This window comes from Cyrtonyx montezumae, unplaced genomic scaffold (assembly GCF_038088225.1).
Source record: "Cyrtonyx montezumae isolate F1298 unplaced genomic scaffold, pur_monq_1.0 scaffold_8, whole genome shotgun sequence".
In the NCBI taxonomy this organism is placed as follows: domain Eukaryota; kingdom Metazoa; phylum Chordata; class Aves; order Galliformes; family Odontophoridae; genus Cyrtonyx; species Cyrtonyx montezumae.
This window is the reverse complement of record NW_027072089.1, coordinates 31,581,888-31,598,537: the sequence shown is the minus strand read 5'-3', so window position 1 is coordinate 31,598,537 and position 16,650 is coordinate 31,581,888. Positions and strand designations below refer to the sequence as shown.

The following is a 16,650-nucleotide window of genomic DNA, read 5'->3' as shown; positions in this document are numbered from 1 at the left end:
TTTTCCAAATACAGCAGTTTGTACTGTTCTCTTTTCTTGACTAGATGTCACTTTGTGCTCTTTGCAGAAGCTTGTAGATTAATCATCAATTTTACTAGTGATAGTGACTTAGGCACTTGGAATGTGAGAAAATAACAGGCTCATTAACAACAGTTCTTAAAATGCCTTGAAAGAGTTTATGATGCAGGCTGCCATATCTGCTGTAGTAGTAATTAAGAAAATACATGTTTTTCACAGATAAATATTTTCTTCCATTTGTAGTCTTGTTTTATGTGCTGAGAAGCACCTAATTCATGCTTAAAAGTAGTTCCATCAATATAAAATGTCTCCAAGTTTTCATGAACAGGCTGTATTTCTTTCTCGAATGGAATCTTGCTTTCATAGAGGATTGAGTAGTTAATTAGATTCATTGATTAAAGCATGATTAAGTAAACTGTAACACTTTTCAGTAGCAGAATATACCACTTTTGTCCTTTGTTTCAAACAGATATGGACTGAATTAAGGTAATCTCTTCACATATTATAGGATAATACCTGGAAGATGTTGATGAGAAATAGTCTGTTGGTGGCTCACTTTTGTAAAAACATTAAAAATCTTGATTTTGTTTTTCTTTTTCTCTCAGTCTTCTTTCTTCAATAACATATTCTCCAAAATCAGAACGTAAAACACCAGAGCCTTTAATACCAGCAGACAATGACAATGAAAAGGGGGAAAGGAATGGAAAGAAAGTCTGCTTCAGTGTGACAGGTGATGAACAAGAAGATTCTGGTCACGATACCATCAGCAATAGAGATTCTTACAGGTACCTTGGCTAATATTTTTATTTGTCTGTCAAACAAATCAAGCCTGTGTGTTTATATAAAATCAAGAAGAATATAAAAACAAATGATTCTGACGTTTCTAGAATACTGGCATCAATTTATGCTATAAGGCATGTAAAATAAACTTGATTATAGATTAGCTATTAGATCTTCAGTATCCTTAAACTTAATAGGATGTTGCAGCCACAGCTATAAAGCTTTTCTTTAAATTACATGTAAGAAATAGAAAGTTTCCTTGATGATGCTTCCCAACAAAATCTGAATGTCTGCTATTGAAAGCAAGAAGTCATAGCCATCACTCTTGCTGATATCAAGGGGAAAAAAAAAATCATCTCATTTTCAACACATTCTTCATTTTCTTCCAGTCAATACTGTAGCATCATCCCACATCTAGAATGTATAATGCATCACCTTTACTGGGAATTAAAACACAAACAAATTTGAAAAGGAAGAAGTAATTACAGCAAGCATAGGTCTTTATAAAGACAACTTTCTGATGCTTAGAGAGATTTGGTTAATTTCACTTGATATAAAATCTAAATTAAATTTTAGCTGCAAGTAAAATAAGGCTTTAATATACGACAGCTTCTCCAAAAGTAATGCCTCCTAATCTATTATGTTGTCCCATGACAAGGTGGATGTTGGTGGTATGGCAGTAGAGGCTGAACCTTCCCACCAGTATTCCATTCCGTTTTGTTGCTGTGTGACAGTTGGCAGCAGAGGGGCAGTCTGACAAAGTAATGTCTGACATGGAAGTGCATATGAAGCAATATGCATAGCTAATGGTGGAGATTGTGTTTAAAAATAGCGCTTTGTACCTGGGAATTTATCAACTACTGTTATTGTGTTCTTTGTATCAGTTGTAGTTTCCATGGTAATAAACTTTCAGAGCAATAAATGTATGTTCATTATAATGGTTCATTTTTATGACTAGAAAGTAGAATTTTTTTTTCATTTTTTGACTTTTGGTGGTTTGTTTAAATAATTACATTAGACAAAACTTGAAATGTTCAGATCCCATTCTGACATAATTATAATTAGTATGCGTATTTCAACCATTAAAATGCCCTAATCTTGTGTTTGTAGGGCCTCATTCTAAACTTTACAACACACAAAAAAATGCAGAGTGATATAGCATGAACTTGTTAAATCTAATCTGTTTCTCATTTTCCCATGTTTCATTTTCTCATACTATACACAGTCCGGTTTTAAATAACCTTTATCTTCCCTTTGGAGACCTTTGTATGTGAACAGAATTAGTTAGAAAACATTTCTTAATATCCAGCCAGAAATTCTTAATAGTCCTTGGACTGCTCATCCTCTGTTAGGAACATGTTGTTACTGATGTCTTTTCACCTATTTTGTGGATTTGATTACGATTATGTCACGTTGCTTCAATTAAACATTTTCCCCCACTCAATTATAGCCAACTAGGTAAGTTAGTACACCAAAAATAGTAAATAAAACTTCTTATTTTATTTATTTTTGTAAAAATAGAAGCTTATGAATGCATAAATAAATGGAGCAATATATACAAAACATATCTCTGTATGCCTTGATTTATGGTACACCCAATTCATGGAAACGGAGCCAATTCCTTACATTTAAATGTGCTTTAGGTACGTTTAAATGTTATCTTGTAGCCACTAGGGTTTTTAAGACTCCCTCTACTGGATAATTACTTCATCATTTCCTGAATCTAAATGATCTTCATGAAGTGAATAAATCATTCGTTGTTGAAGACTTGGAATTCAAGTTTTTTTCATGTTTTTTCAGTACAAAAGGTTAAGTTTTACTCTGCTGCGAAAGCAGATATGTTCTCTGTCTATTTTCAGCATGGAACAATTTATTATTGAGAGAGGATGAGGTGAATGAATGTAGTAGCTACAGAGAGAAAATAGCAGAAAAAACCCTCAAATTTTAATCTCCAAATCTCCTTACTAGACCAATATGGGTGAGGTTTTGTATGCATAAAAATTTGCACTGAAGTTATATATGTAAATGTCTACCTCTCACAGAATGAACAGTTGGAAAAGATGAACTAATAAAATAGATTTTGGCGATGTTATGATTTAACCCAGTAGCTGGCTCAGCACCACACAGTCGTTTGCTCACTCCCCCACTTCCCAGTGGGATGAGTGAGAGAATTAAAAGTAAACAAAGTGGTTCTTGTGGGCTGAGATAAAACTAATTACTAAGAGAAAAAGAAAAGGATAATAGTTATGAAATTATACATACATATATATATGAATGAATATAACAAGTAATGCATAAGCAATTGCTCACCACCCCTGACCGATACCCAGCAAGCTCCCCTGTTAGCGAGCAGAATAGAGTGAGATGAACTCTTATCCCCTTCAAAAACTTCTTTTGTGTGGAATATCTCTTTGGCCATTTTAAGTCAGCTGTCTTGATTCTGTCCCCTCCCAGCTCATTGGGCCCTTTGCTGTGAATTTCCTTGGCTGCTTAGCAGTGTTGAACTGAGCAACTATAAACATCAGTGCATTATCAGCACTGCTTTACTAGAACTGAAACGTAGCATCATACCAGACACAAAGTAAGTGGTTCTGTCCCAGCTAAAACTAAGACAGGCTGCCAGAGATAAGTAGTTTGCAATTTGAGTTTCTGTGCTACTTAAATGCGTTAAATCTGTTTTAAACCCAATATGATTTCTAGTTTGCAAGTCAAAAACCAGAATGCTTTGTAATACTCTATTAGTTGTGTACTGAGTACAGAATTTAAATGTAGAGTTACTAAATTATTTGAGGCCATAGATTCAAAAACTGTCACTCGTGTAAGAAAATTTGGTTGCGTTGAAAGTACATATTTTCAATCTGCAAATACTTGCTTGAATCCAAGCTTAAGGATGAAAATGGAATCATTGAGTTAGAGAGTCAAGTTTTTTGAGTCCTACCATGGCTGTAAATTATGATAGCTCAAGAACAGGGATCTTTACTATAGGTAAGAAATTGTAAGGACCATGACATTATTAGGGTCAAAAACAGAGAAGAGAAAAAATATGCATAACTTTGATATAATGTTTGTGTAAAAGGACATGGTTTTATTTAATTCTGCTTTGTTTTGTTTTCCAAGCGATTGCAACAGTAACAGGAACTCCATTGCTTCATTCACCAGCATTTGTAGCAGTCAGTGCAGTTCTTACTTTCACAGTGATGAAATGGATTCAGGTATGTTCAGAAAAGACAGCTATGAATCTGTCATTGGTTCCTTTTATTTAGGTTTCTCTTTTTTGTTTACCTGGCAGTTTTGTTGCTGTTTTTGTTACAAAAATTGCCTTCTCCTTGGTAATAGAAGTGTATTGCTTTGTTTCTGCCTAGCTAGAGCTGCACTTAAAGAGTTCTTTTGTGCAAGAGAGATAGCATTCCAGCATCTCTGTAGATAAACTGAATTAGAGCAATTAGTGTGACTACTTTTAACCACTTTTGGGCCCTGATCTTGTCAGGGTGTTATGTTGCACAGAGTAAGGAGCATTTTAGGTGAGTACAGAATGCTTGCCCAGACTGCGTCAGCATCCAGAATGCAGGATATGGCTGTGTATGTTTGTAGGAAGGAATGTGAGACCACATAGGAGCACATTCTTGTTTATGCCATGACAAATTGAATTTAAATAAATGCAGCTGGTAACAGGAATGAGATGGGATTTAACTGCATGAAGTACAAGGTCACATACTCAGGGACTAATAATAAAAATATTTGCTCTAAGCTGTTAGTTTATCATTTGGGAGTGATTTAGAAACAGAAAGAACTGGGGATTTTAGTTGAGTACAAGACACTGCTGAGAACTGATCATAAAAAAGAAAACTTCGGTGCTGGTCATATAAGGAGAGATTTTATTTTTCAGGAAAGTATTATGACGTTATTCAAGGTATCTGAGATACCTTATGAATAATGTAATTCTAGTCAACTACTTTCAAGAAATTGAAAGAGTGAAAAGCAGATATTGATAAAAGGGATAGAGAAAACAATGGTCTTTTATGTTCAGCCTAGTATATCGATGAGCTGATATGCCCTACTGAAGCAACACTCTGAGGTACTGCTTTAGGTACCGGAAAGAATAAGTCTCAAGTCCAAATACAGTGTTAATGTTGATAAGTACTGCTACTCCTTGAGCTTCCACTCTCTGAATAACTTAATTTTATTCTACTTCCAAAGCTAGCATGGCTAACTTCAGATTGCGGTTTTTTGGCACTGTGCTCTATTTTTTACAAATAAAATCTCGTGAAAGGTTATAACTGCTGGCTATAAGGACATCTAAAGGAGCTGAAAATAAAGTCAAGGAGACAAAACTGCAGTTTAAGTGTTTCACTGACATAAGAAAAATGAGTCTAGATTGACCATGAATAAATTTGGATTATAAATTATCAACTGGCTGCTTGTTATCTGTCACTGTAACAGCAAGGAAGAAAACCAGTTGTAAGCTCAATTTTTCACAGTTTTTAAAAGAGTTCAGCTTGCATAACTTGTGAGTAAGGTGACTGAGGACAGTGGCCTAGAAGAGTCCTCCTTTGTGTTGTCTTAGAAAACAATTTTCTATGTACTACTAAAGGCTTTGTATCAAATACAGGGTTTGGTTACTGTACTGTTGTTTAAGTACCAAACTATCAGAACCATTTCAGTAAGTAAGAGTATTATTTGTGAAGAATCAGTCCCTGTAAAAATTTAATGATTTTTGGTGACTTCATGGTTCTTCTCTATTATAGGTTCGTGCTACATTGCTGTTTTGTCTGGGGCTGTGTTGTCCAGCACCAGATAATCTTGTTCTGATCGCAGAATCACTGGTGTAGAAAGGGATCACTTGAGATCATTCAATCTAATTCCCTACTCAAGCAATCATCTATATCACATTGCCTAAATCAATGACCAGTTGGAATTTAAATATGATCCTTTCTCTTAGTGCTATTTCTGTAATATTCTGTGAGCCTAATGCAAATTATGTGGGGAGAACAATTGCTTACTGTGGGTTCGTGTTCAAGAAATGTTTAGATGTTGTACTAAGAAACATAGTTTAATGGGGAAATGTTGATGGTAGGTGGATGGTTGGACTGGATGATCGTGGAGGTCTTTTCCAACCTTGGTGATTCTGTGATTCCATTCTATGATTCTGAATAATGCACTGTGTTTCACTGCCCAGAAGTGTAGTGGGTATAGTCATGAATGCCTAAGTATCAGTATGTGTGCAAAGATTACCCAGGCTATTTTTATATTTTGGAAAACATGCTGAACCTTATAAATAATTTTTAATTTTAAAATATTTTTCAGGTGATGAGCTTCCCATAAGTGTTCGAATCTCTCATGATAAACAAGATAAGCTTCATAGCTGTTTGGAACATCTTTTTGGTCAAGTATGACGTTATTATTTTTTGCTTTAATAGTAACATCCATATTCGAGCTAAAATGTCTTCAGCATTTTTTTTTTTACTTTTGCTTTCCACTGTTTATTGGGATGGTATGTATTTACTCCTTCTTATGTTTTCTGTAAATAGTACAAAACTACAGATTAAACAGGCCCTTGTATTTAGTAACATTCTCTAGCGTTGAGCTTTAACTACAGCAATTAGGTAAGAAAGCATTGAAAGCTCTTTTCTTCTTCGAGTTTCAGATCTCTGCTGTAGAAAACATCTGTCTCACAGAACTTTGATCCCAACAGGTCGATTCAATTGTCAGTCTTCTTAAAGGACCAGCTGTGATGAGGGCCTTTGAACAGACAAAACACTTTACACCAGGCCGAGGCTTACAAGGTAACGATTCTATCATTCTGAATCAAAAGGCAGCTTGAAAAGTATGTGGGTATAGCTATGTACTCTTTCAGCTGGATGATAAAAAACTGATCTTTGCTTTTTTTTGCCATGTTATGTGTTAATTGATCTCTGAATTTAAGTAGAATTTATTCTTAGTGAAAAACCCATTTCTTAAAATTTTTATTGCAAAACATATATCACATTTCTTGGGAAGTCACCTTTAATTTGTAGATTTCGAACTTACTGTAGAATTGCTGTGGTTTTTGAATTAAGAAGCAGATTTTGTGTCTTGCAGGTGACCACTACATATTTGCCTCAACTTTTGAAGCAATTTTTGATCTATTTTAATATTCAATTTTTTTAAAGCATTTTTGTACATATATTACATGTGAAGATATTTTACAATTTGCAAATGTAAATTTATAGTCACAATAGTATTTACGTCATTTCTCTATGTGTATAAACATTAGTGATTTTTAAAATGTCTGTGTAATGTAGAATACTCTGCTAAAACATGGTTGCTAAGCCTGAGAGTATAAATAGGCAAATGGTGATAGCCATATGATTATCATGAAAAATACTATGGGCTTCTTTTTGAAAAGAGTTAAAAAAAAAAAAATAAGGTCAGTGGGAGGCAGAATGTTGTAGTGCTGTGTAGTGCTCTGTATAACTGTGCAGAAGGTTTGATTATGGATTTTTTTTGACCCTGCCACATGCCTTTTTGCAAAGAAAGCTAATTGTAAATGGACAGAGAGCGGATCTCTGACTTGTATAGATCACCAAAATCCCACTGAAGTCAACAGAATGTAATTACTGTAAACCAATTAGCTGGTCTTTTTCAAGCCTCAAGTACTCAGTGAGGTTGTGTGAAAGTCAGCATAAACTCTTCTTTTACTCACCTTCTCTTTTTCCATTTCCAGTTCTGGGATGAAGACAGTGAGAATGAATGTAGAGAATTTGTGCTTACTTAAGTTTCTCGTTGTTTCAGGTTAAGTGTGTGATAGACTAACAAAACATTAACCTTTCAGTGACATAATAAAATGTTCAATTAGACACAAGGTGTGGACAAGCTGGATATTTTATTCTTGGTATTCATGAACTTCTGGAACAGTACAAGGGACACTTGAATTATTTATGAGACTAGGTCAAAGAATAAGTAATTTTGTCTTAATTAAAGTTTAATTTTTTTATTGGGTTAATTTTGCGTGCATTTTCTTCTAAAAAAGTTCCAGACTCTGTCTTGCTTCATGAAAACAGTCAACTTCTGTCTTAAATACCTGATTCAGAAGGAATCATTTTTTGTATTGCTACTTTCTTTCTCCTTAGTCTAAGTGGGGAGCTTAGACAATTAGGCTTTAAAAAGAGTTAAAGGAGAAGACCCCTTAATGTGATGTGAAAACATTTAGAAAGAAATAATGCCTTCCTATGATTTTCTCAAGAGATTTGAACAGAAAAAATATTATTTTTATTTTTTTGCATAGAGTTCCAGCAGGAAATGGAACCAAAGCTTAGCTGTCCAAAGAGGCTACGACTTCACATCAAGCAAGACCCTTGGAACCTTCCCAGCAGTGTCCGGAGTCTTGCCCAGAATATCAAAAAATTTGTTGAAGGTCAGTAGGAAGAGTATGGCCATAAGTAAACACTCAGATTATGGTAGAGATCCTGGAAAAGGGAAGGGGAAAGATACAATTGCTTGTTTAAGTTCTTGAATTTGGGGACTTTTGTGCTTGTTGGAACAGGGTTAGTGGAGTACATCTCAGCTGCCTGATGCTGAGATTGATATCAGATACTGAAGGGAGAATAGTTTTCTAATAAGTACAGGGGGTTTGATTTTTCACCTTCATGGAACAGATGGGACTTTCATTAAAATTAAATCCTTTTTTTTACCATCTTAAATGGAAAGACAAAGACTCTGCAGAATAACTTTTGTCCTGTTGCCTCATCTTATCTGTCATTATTCTGAAATCATTATCATTTGCAAAGTCTATCACATCTGGTGCCATTGTCCCTCTTCCTTTACCTCCCTCTCACCATTGTCTAATAGTTAATTAATGCTTTGATCTTCCTCTCCACAATGTGACAATGTGATCTGTGGTTTCCTACAGTGTCCTGGCTTCATAAGAAACTAACGTGGATTACCTCACCAAAAAATCTTACCTGAAGCTTCTGCTTTATTTCTTGTACTGTTTGACAGTGAAACAGAAACAATGAGCCAAATGATCTTTATAGAACTATTTTTCACTCTGAATCTATGTGGGAACAAAGAATTGTGTCAGCTCTAACTTTGAATGATTTGTGTGTATGTTTATCTTCCATTTTTCTTGGCTAATTTCCATGGTACCCCATTAAGAAACAGTGAAAAGTTGGATCACTGGAAAATAACTTACTGATAGGTTTTACTAAGATAAACCTCCAAAAAACAGCCCAATAAAACCAACTCCTCCTCATCTGATTTTTTTTTCTCTCAGGTCGGAAGCAATATTTTCAGACTCTGGGATAGAAAATTATAAGAACAAGCACAAGAATGTCTCTTGTTTATAGTGTCAATCACAGTGGGTTGACTGTCTAATACTTATACTTATTTTAATTTAATTATGGTTACCATGGAGTGAAAAATGAATAAATGTTTTTGGTACTTTTTTCTGAAGATCTGTTTCTAGTTTCTTTTGAAGTATATTCAAATATTAATCGTGGTTTCGTTCCAATATTTGGAGGAATGGACATGTCTTTAGCAGTCTTTCATTGCCACTCTTATAAAGATTTTCTGAAGACCCACAGACCACTTTTGTATACATTGTTTGTCTATAATGGCATTAATAATCAGTTTCAACATTGGTCTTATACCCTCAATATTAGTCTGAGATTATTCAAATGAATTTGGTCTTAAGTCTAGCGCAGAATTTCATGGGGGACTTCAGAAGGTCCAAATGAAACAACACCTCCCCGTGATACAAGATTTCCCCTTTTCAAATGCTACTATAATGTAATAGTGATATTTATCAGAAGGAATCCTGATATTTACTAAGCATTTTTCAAGTGTTTCAGAAACTAGGATGAAAAATAGACTTTCTCTGTTAATAATTTATAGTAGCTAACTTTATTGCAATTGTTGTGCTTGTAAATGGTGCATGGTTCAGTAACCAGAACATGAAAAGGCATTATTCTTGTAGTATTCAAGGACAGCATGCAATCTGCCTCATCTTTACTCATTATTGTGTCTCGGAAGTTATCTGCCAATTTTAAATATTCTTGGCTCTCCCTTTCCATCCATGTCACCTAAGCATTTGTCAGATATTTGTAACACTGGTTCTGTGCCATCTTTTTAACCAAATAAGTTGTATTATGTTTAAGTTGACATCTGAAGCTGTTTGTTCACCATTAATAGTCTTTCTGCAAAAGCTTTCTGCAGTATCATATTTGTTTTTCTTAGTTAATTCTTATTCCACCCTCTGCTTATCTTGGTCATACTTGGTCCTGAGAATTTGGAGGAATGTTATCCAAATCTTCATCCTCATTTTGATCTATCTGTGGGACCAAGGCCTTCAAGTGATGTGAAGGATACCTGAAAGCAAAAAATTCTTGTGGCTTCCTTGGCACAAATAGTGTGAAGGAGAAGTAGGAGAGTGGAAGTGAATAATTGCTTGGTTTACAAGGCATGACTGGACAGGTTTATTTAATTCAGTGTTGAGAAGATTCAGAGCAGAAACGTGCCCCTTGGGCAGTTTTGGAGAGTGCTGTCATTTTGACAGGCTTAGGCTTGTATAAATTAAATGTGAGACAAAACCAGCGGCTGCATCTAACTAAAATCAGATGAGCAGAAAGGAAGGTTAAAAATGCTAAAGCAGATAAATTTTCCCCTTCTATCTGCATTTTTTTTCTTTCTACATTTGCCATTATCTGTTGAGCTCACATATGGTCAGGACACTCAGAAGAGTTCTGTTCTGAGTTGTTTCTGGCTGGAAGCTTAACACAGAGTATAACAGTTAACTTTTTTTCCTCTCTTGTTTGCCTCTTCTTTCTTTTTCCCCTCTTACTTACGAAGAAACAAAGTATGTACCTTATTTGACTTCTTGGTTGAACTTAAGCCTCTTTCAAGAAATATAACAAAGTCTTGAAGATACTTCAGACAGCTTCGAATATCCCATGTTTGTTCCTAAGTAGGGGGCTATATTTCAATAATCAAAAAGATGTATTTGCCTCTTATATCAGGTTATAGAGGAAGTAAGCAGAGGAAACTACAGATATAAAACCATGGGGAAAAAGTTGCTGTAAATAAGATGCTTAACCACTACTGATGAGTGCCAAAGTAAAGCAAAGATGAATGCTTTTGGTAAATACATCTCTGTACTGGTGACCAACTCATTTTTATTTGTATCGCAGACTATTGAGGTATATAGATATATTTACATACTCTTCTGTTGCCTTGTTGAACATGTATTAGATTAGACTGATTAGTAAATTAATTCAGAAGGAAACATGAGATCTTTATGAAAATGAGTTAATACTTAGATCTTGGGGTTCTTTTTATTTAATTTGTTTAATATGTATGAAGAAATAGGAAAACAAAGAATGCCTCAAGGATGAGAGAGTGATTGTTATGATCTGTTAATCTTCTTTTTATTAGTACTAGAATTAAAAAAAAAAAAAAAGGTAAACCTTCCTTCAGAATAACTTTAAAATGCATGGGGATTTCTTTCTCTTTTGTCGGTTGTATTACTGTATAATTAGAGACTATATGTGGTTGCAGTAGAAGTGAGCCCTGGATGGCTAATCAAGGTGATGGACTTGAAGAGTCCTGTGGTTAAATAGTATACAGATTCTAGGAGGATTTATCTGGAGATAAGTAACTAAAGGAAAAATGAAAATTTTCACTTGGAGTGACTGGGCCTACTAAATCGTTATTCCAAAGGAGGTGAAGACCAATTCTTGGTAGAGGAAGATCTTGGAAGACTTAATTTTTTTGTGCAGGAGAGAACAAGAGTCAAAGCAGGAATTCAGTGGTTGATGAATAGAGAGAAAGTAATGTGGGTACATTTTGAAAGTACATGAGATGTGTGACGTGAAAATCACAAACCCCAGGAAAAATAAAACAAGGGATGACTAGAGTAGGAACCAGGAAAATTAGCCATATGGATGGGAAGAAATGCGACTTCCAGAAGCTTAACAACAGAAAGGTGTAAAAAAAGCAAAGTGGAGTATAAGCTTCTGTAAATACTTCCCTTCATTCTCCCTCTCTCAACCCTGCTAAAAAGAAAAGTAGCATGTTTAAAAAGATGTTCCAGATTAAGACAAATTACTAGGAAGCTAGTCAGATAACCTGATGAGGAAGTGCAAGTTTTTTGATAACAAATTAAGTTTATACAGGGAATACTATTTTTTTGAGAAAGGTCACATTTATTTTAACATGGAGTGAAGGACACTTCTAGTCATTGAAGGCATAAAAATGTATTTCAAATGAAATAATAGAATATGGAGTACAAATCTTTGTCTTCAAAAATATCTTCAGATGTGAGAAACAAAACAGAACTAAAATCTAGACTTTGAGACAGATGTTTTACTAGCAAAGACCTAAACAGCATGATGGGGAAAAGAAAGCAAGCAGAAGAATATCTAAGAATTAAAAAAAGTTGAAAGCATCTTGTATTATATAACACGTGACATAAAGAGAAATTGCTGGAAAGTTATTCCATTCCATTTGACATGCAGCAAGAAGGGCTGAAAACTTTTGTAATGTTTGGAATTTATTGAAAAACAGATGACTGACAGGTATTCAGGGTTCTCTGCTAACCCCAGGTAGGTCTCTACTTAAACAAGTAACCTAAAAATATTCTATTGCCCGAGGATATTTTTTGAAATGGAGAAGACTTTTAGCAATGATAAAGGGAAGTTGTGTTCTATAATTCTCCCATAAGCAAGAAATCATATTTGATGATACCTCAAATGCTTTTGAATTTGGAGACCCAACAAATCTCATATAAAACAAGCTGCAAATAATAGCCTCAGTGTGTCTAAATTCTTCAGATAGAAAATATGTTTTCCTTTATTGTATTTTCAGTTACTAAGCTGTATGTTCAGTGGAGTACACCTCAGCTGCCTGAGATCCAGAGTTATTAGTCTCTCTATTTCTCAAGTGACTGTAAGCAAACACAAATATTTTTCACCAGGCAGTCTTCGAGAGTAATTTTGATTCTTATATTTGGGATTCTGTGGGCAGGCCTTTTGGAAGCATACATATTGTTAGTTCCTTTCTTAGTCTGTGTACAGTATGGCTGAAGATCAGGCTTGAAAGGTTGTTTGTTTGTTTTTTAAGCTTAGTCACCAGATATTAAGCACTACCTTTACGGAAGATTCCAGCTTTGAATAGGTATGATCAAACATGAACAGAATCTATATTGTGCTGTCACCTGAGATGCGTGTATACAATATATACTATAACAACTGCTTGCATTCCTATTCTTGGAATAGAACTGCATAGAAAATTGGGTGTATGAAATAAAGACTTGCATGATGTGAATGCATGTAAAATAGTGATGTGTTCCTCAGGCGGTTACTGCTGGAAGTTTGACACTCTCTGAGGTTGTGGTAACTGGTAACAGATAGATGGGAGGAATTGCTTCCTTCAGCATGAAAACTTTGAGAAGTCATAAATAAAAGGGGGGAAAAAGGGGTTATTTTGCATCTAATATACTGGATTTTTTGCTTTTGTTAAAACAGTATAAGTAGTATAAACGGTTTTTGTTAGTATGATGTCTATTGAATTTGTACCTTCTACTTCATAAGTTGTTTAACAAAACCAAATGGTACAAGGAAAACAATACCCTGAAGATTAAAAATTAAGTGAAACTGCTGTTTCTAATTTTTCCCGGATACTTTGGTATAGACCAAAATGTCAAGTTATCTTCATGTTAAAGTATGTAACCAGAGAGCAAGGGGGAGAACTGCAGTAGTGTGGGAATGGATGAAAACAGGTCTTGTTTTTCAAAGTCTTAAGACTGAAATTCTTCATGTGTGGAGTTGCGTTGGCCAGCTGGTATGTGTGCACTGAAGCAGGAGTTGCTTCTTCCTGTGCTTTTTCTCATTGTCAGCGCTTTTGATGATTATTGGTTTTATCAAGTCAAATATAAAATGTAGTGAAGTTGAAACTTAATACTGTATTGTGGGTTTAGGATAGGATGGCATAGAAGAACTTCAAATGCATAATTATGTTGTGGAAAATCCTTTTAAATGTGATGACTTCAATATATTTCATTTTTTTCTTTCTTTTAAGAGGTGAAGGCGAGGATACTCTTGGCACTTCTTGAATATACAGGTAATTTTACTTATTTTGGAAAGTGACATTGATAATTTTTATTTATCTGTTTGTTTTGGTAGAATAGAGAAAGGGGTAGAATATCAAATGTGATAACCTGATAACCAGCAACTATATTGCTGTGTTTAGAGTGAAGATTCCCAAAGGACACAATTCCAAAGACTTTACTGTCACACTGCTCCTTCAATGTTTAAGCAGAACACCTTCTCTGGTTATACAGTTTGAATGTTGGCAGATGAAATAGCTGCCAAATTACTAAGCTTGTGCAAAGTACTTCTGCTGTCTTCCTTCTTTTGTGCTCTTCACTTTTTACTATCCTTTTTTTCTCAGTGCATTCCAAACTATTTGCAGACTTGCCTTGCTATTATAACCCATACATTTCCACCTTTCCTTTTATCCTTCTCATACTGTGAACCTGAGACAACATAATGGAGTGAAGAGTAGTTGTTCAGTTGTTTTTTTTTTTGTTTTTTATTCTGTGGTTTACTTTAGCTTCAGCTCCTGCAGCTTCAAATGCAGAGTATGTATGTTTGTCTGCAAAAACTGAATGAACTAAATTAGTGTATAAAAAATACTTATCGTAGAAGGTTGTGTGTGATTTGCAGGTGCTTAAGCGACCAAGCAGTAGTCATAGCTCACTGTAGAAGCTGATTGTCGTAACCATCTGACAGCGTCATGTGAATCACAGAATCACACAGAATGTGTGATTATTTCATGATTTCATGACATTCAGTTTTATAGAGTATAATATTCCTTTTTTGTATTCCTTCCAAATTTTATAAGATATTTTAAATAATATTTTAGATCAGTTAAAATAAGAAGTGACCTGAAAAATACCCCAGGCTTGATTTTTTTTTTCCTTTTTGCTATTTTTCCTATTTACTCGATTCCTTCAGTTCATAAATTCTGTGATTTATTTTGTATCTTTTTTATATGTGAAAAAATCCCAAAGTGGTTTTGTATGCAGAATCTGATATTTAAGTAGTATTAGATAAGATTTGGAAATGAGGTGTCAGAGGAACAAGAGAGCTGCTTCAGAAGCAGTCATTATTGGAGGAAGACCCTGAAAGCCAGCTGCTGTTACACAAATAGCGATAACACTGAGCAAGGCAAGGTGAGGGAATGTGTTTTGGCCCCAAATCCCTGTGCACTGCAATGACATTGGAAAGATTTACACTATGTAGAAGCCAGTGGGATTTTTGAAGCTGGAGGAGAGTTGAGTTTTTAAAGGAGAAAAGTCTGCTTGTACTGGATTCTGCAAAACTTGAGAGAGTGATGATGGAGTTATATTTTAATAAGTGAAATTGAAAGGTTGGAAAATGGACAGAATAGCTTTCAGAAATATATGAAATCCAAAAACAGCGTATTTATAAGGTCAAAATTAATTTTGTGACATGCAATTAAGTTGCCAGCCCCAAAGAAATGTGGAAGATGAGATAAATCTCTTAGAGGCAGAGGAATCTAAATGGTGGAGAAGGATTTTAGGCTTTGGAAATACCTATATCATCCAATTTTCCTCTGTTATTATGAGAAACATTAAGTCTACCTTTACCTTCTGTGATTGATGCTTGCCTAACAGCTTATAATGATAAAAATACTGGAAGATTTTCAGGAATTGGAATAAGGAGGAAGTACTGAATATTTAACAGCAGGGTTTTCTGCTTTATTGAGAACATCTTTTCTGTTTTCACCTCTAGCTAACCTGATGTCTGTGCCCACCAGAATAAATTGATAGATTATAGCTAGACCTTATTTTAAGTCTGTTGCTAAGCATTCCATAGACTTCTACCCAGGGACCTGTCTTGGACTTTCCTGATTGCATAGATCTTTACTGTTTCTGGACATGTGATGCTGCTTTGTGCTTACTGTGTACATTTCATATTCATATGATTGTGTCCTGCTAGCAATGCTTCTGTATCGCTTCTCTGCAAATTATAGCAGTCACTCTTCATCCACTCTGCACAGCTGGATGCTGTAAAGTTGATGAGATGACAACCGTCATCTTAAGGCCTTCTGTCTGCTTTTACTTTCCTTTATTAAGTAAATGTTTTTGTGTCCTCCTAGTTCTCCCACAGCTGCAAAGAGATGTGACTCACATCCATCACCTTATATCTACAAAAGCGCATGGAACTGATGGAAATAGATGAAAATTTGAAGTGGAAAATGATAGTTCTGGTCATGAAGTGCTACTTAGTTGAATAACATTAGGCTGCAAAGTTATGATTATCTTGGAAGTCCAACAACCAAGTTATTTGAAGGAAACAAATCCATCCCAGTTACTTTACTGTTAATTAATCTTCCAATCTGTCTCTGCTTTGCCTTTTTCCTTTTTGGCTTTTATCCATCACAGATAGCGAGATACAACTGAGGCGAGACATGGTCTTCTGTCAGAGTCTAGTGGCCACAGTCTGTGCTTTTTCAGAGCAACTTATGGTGGCCTTAAATCAGATGTTTGACAACAACAAAGAATATGAAATGGAGACACTGGAGGCCAGCAGAAGGTGGTTGGAACAGATAGCAAGTGCGGGTGTTCTCCTTCATTTCCAGTCACTGCTGTCACCAAACCTGGTAAGAACCCTCACATAAAGTACTTGGAAACAGCTGATGTTTGTTCCCCACACCAGGAACGTGGTTAAACACTCTGTTATAGAAGTGTTTTTCTGTGTCCTTTGTGCCTAGCTTGTCACTTAATTAGGTGCTATTTGGGAAGTTTGTGATTCAGATAGTTGCAGATATGAGAAATGTTTGTGATATGGGAAA

The 16,650-nt window shown here is 35.1% G+C and overlaps 1 protein-coding gene across 1 annotated transcript in view; it reads left to right on the top strand.

Moving 5' to 3' along the window:
* The window catches only part of PREX2 (phosphatidylinositol-3,4,5-trisphosphate dependent Rac exchange factor 2), a 167,502-nt gene that overhangs the window by 103,138 nt on the left and 47,714 nt on the right, over nucleotides 1–16,650 (top strand). The window contains exons 26-32 of the mRNA XM_065753165.1: nucleotides 624–803; nucleotides 3,916–4,010; nucleotides 6,103–6,185; nucleotides 6,491–6,581; nucleotides 8,063–8,191; nucleotides 13,849–13,890; nucleotides 16,241–16,458. Coding sequence (XP_065609237.1) covers nucleotides 624–803; nucleotides 3,916–4,010; nucleotides 6,103–6,185; nucleotides 6,491–6,581; nucleotides 8,063–8,191; nucleotides 13,849–13,890; nucleotides 16,241–16,458 — 838 coding nt within the window. The remainder of the gene's footprint in view (nucleotides 1–623; nucleotides 804–3,915; nucleotides 4,011–6,102; nucleotides 6,186–6,490; nucleotides 6,582–8,062; nucleotides 8,192–13,848; nucleotides 13,891–16,240; nucleotides 16,459–16,650) is intronic.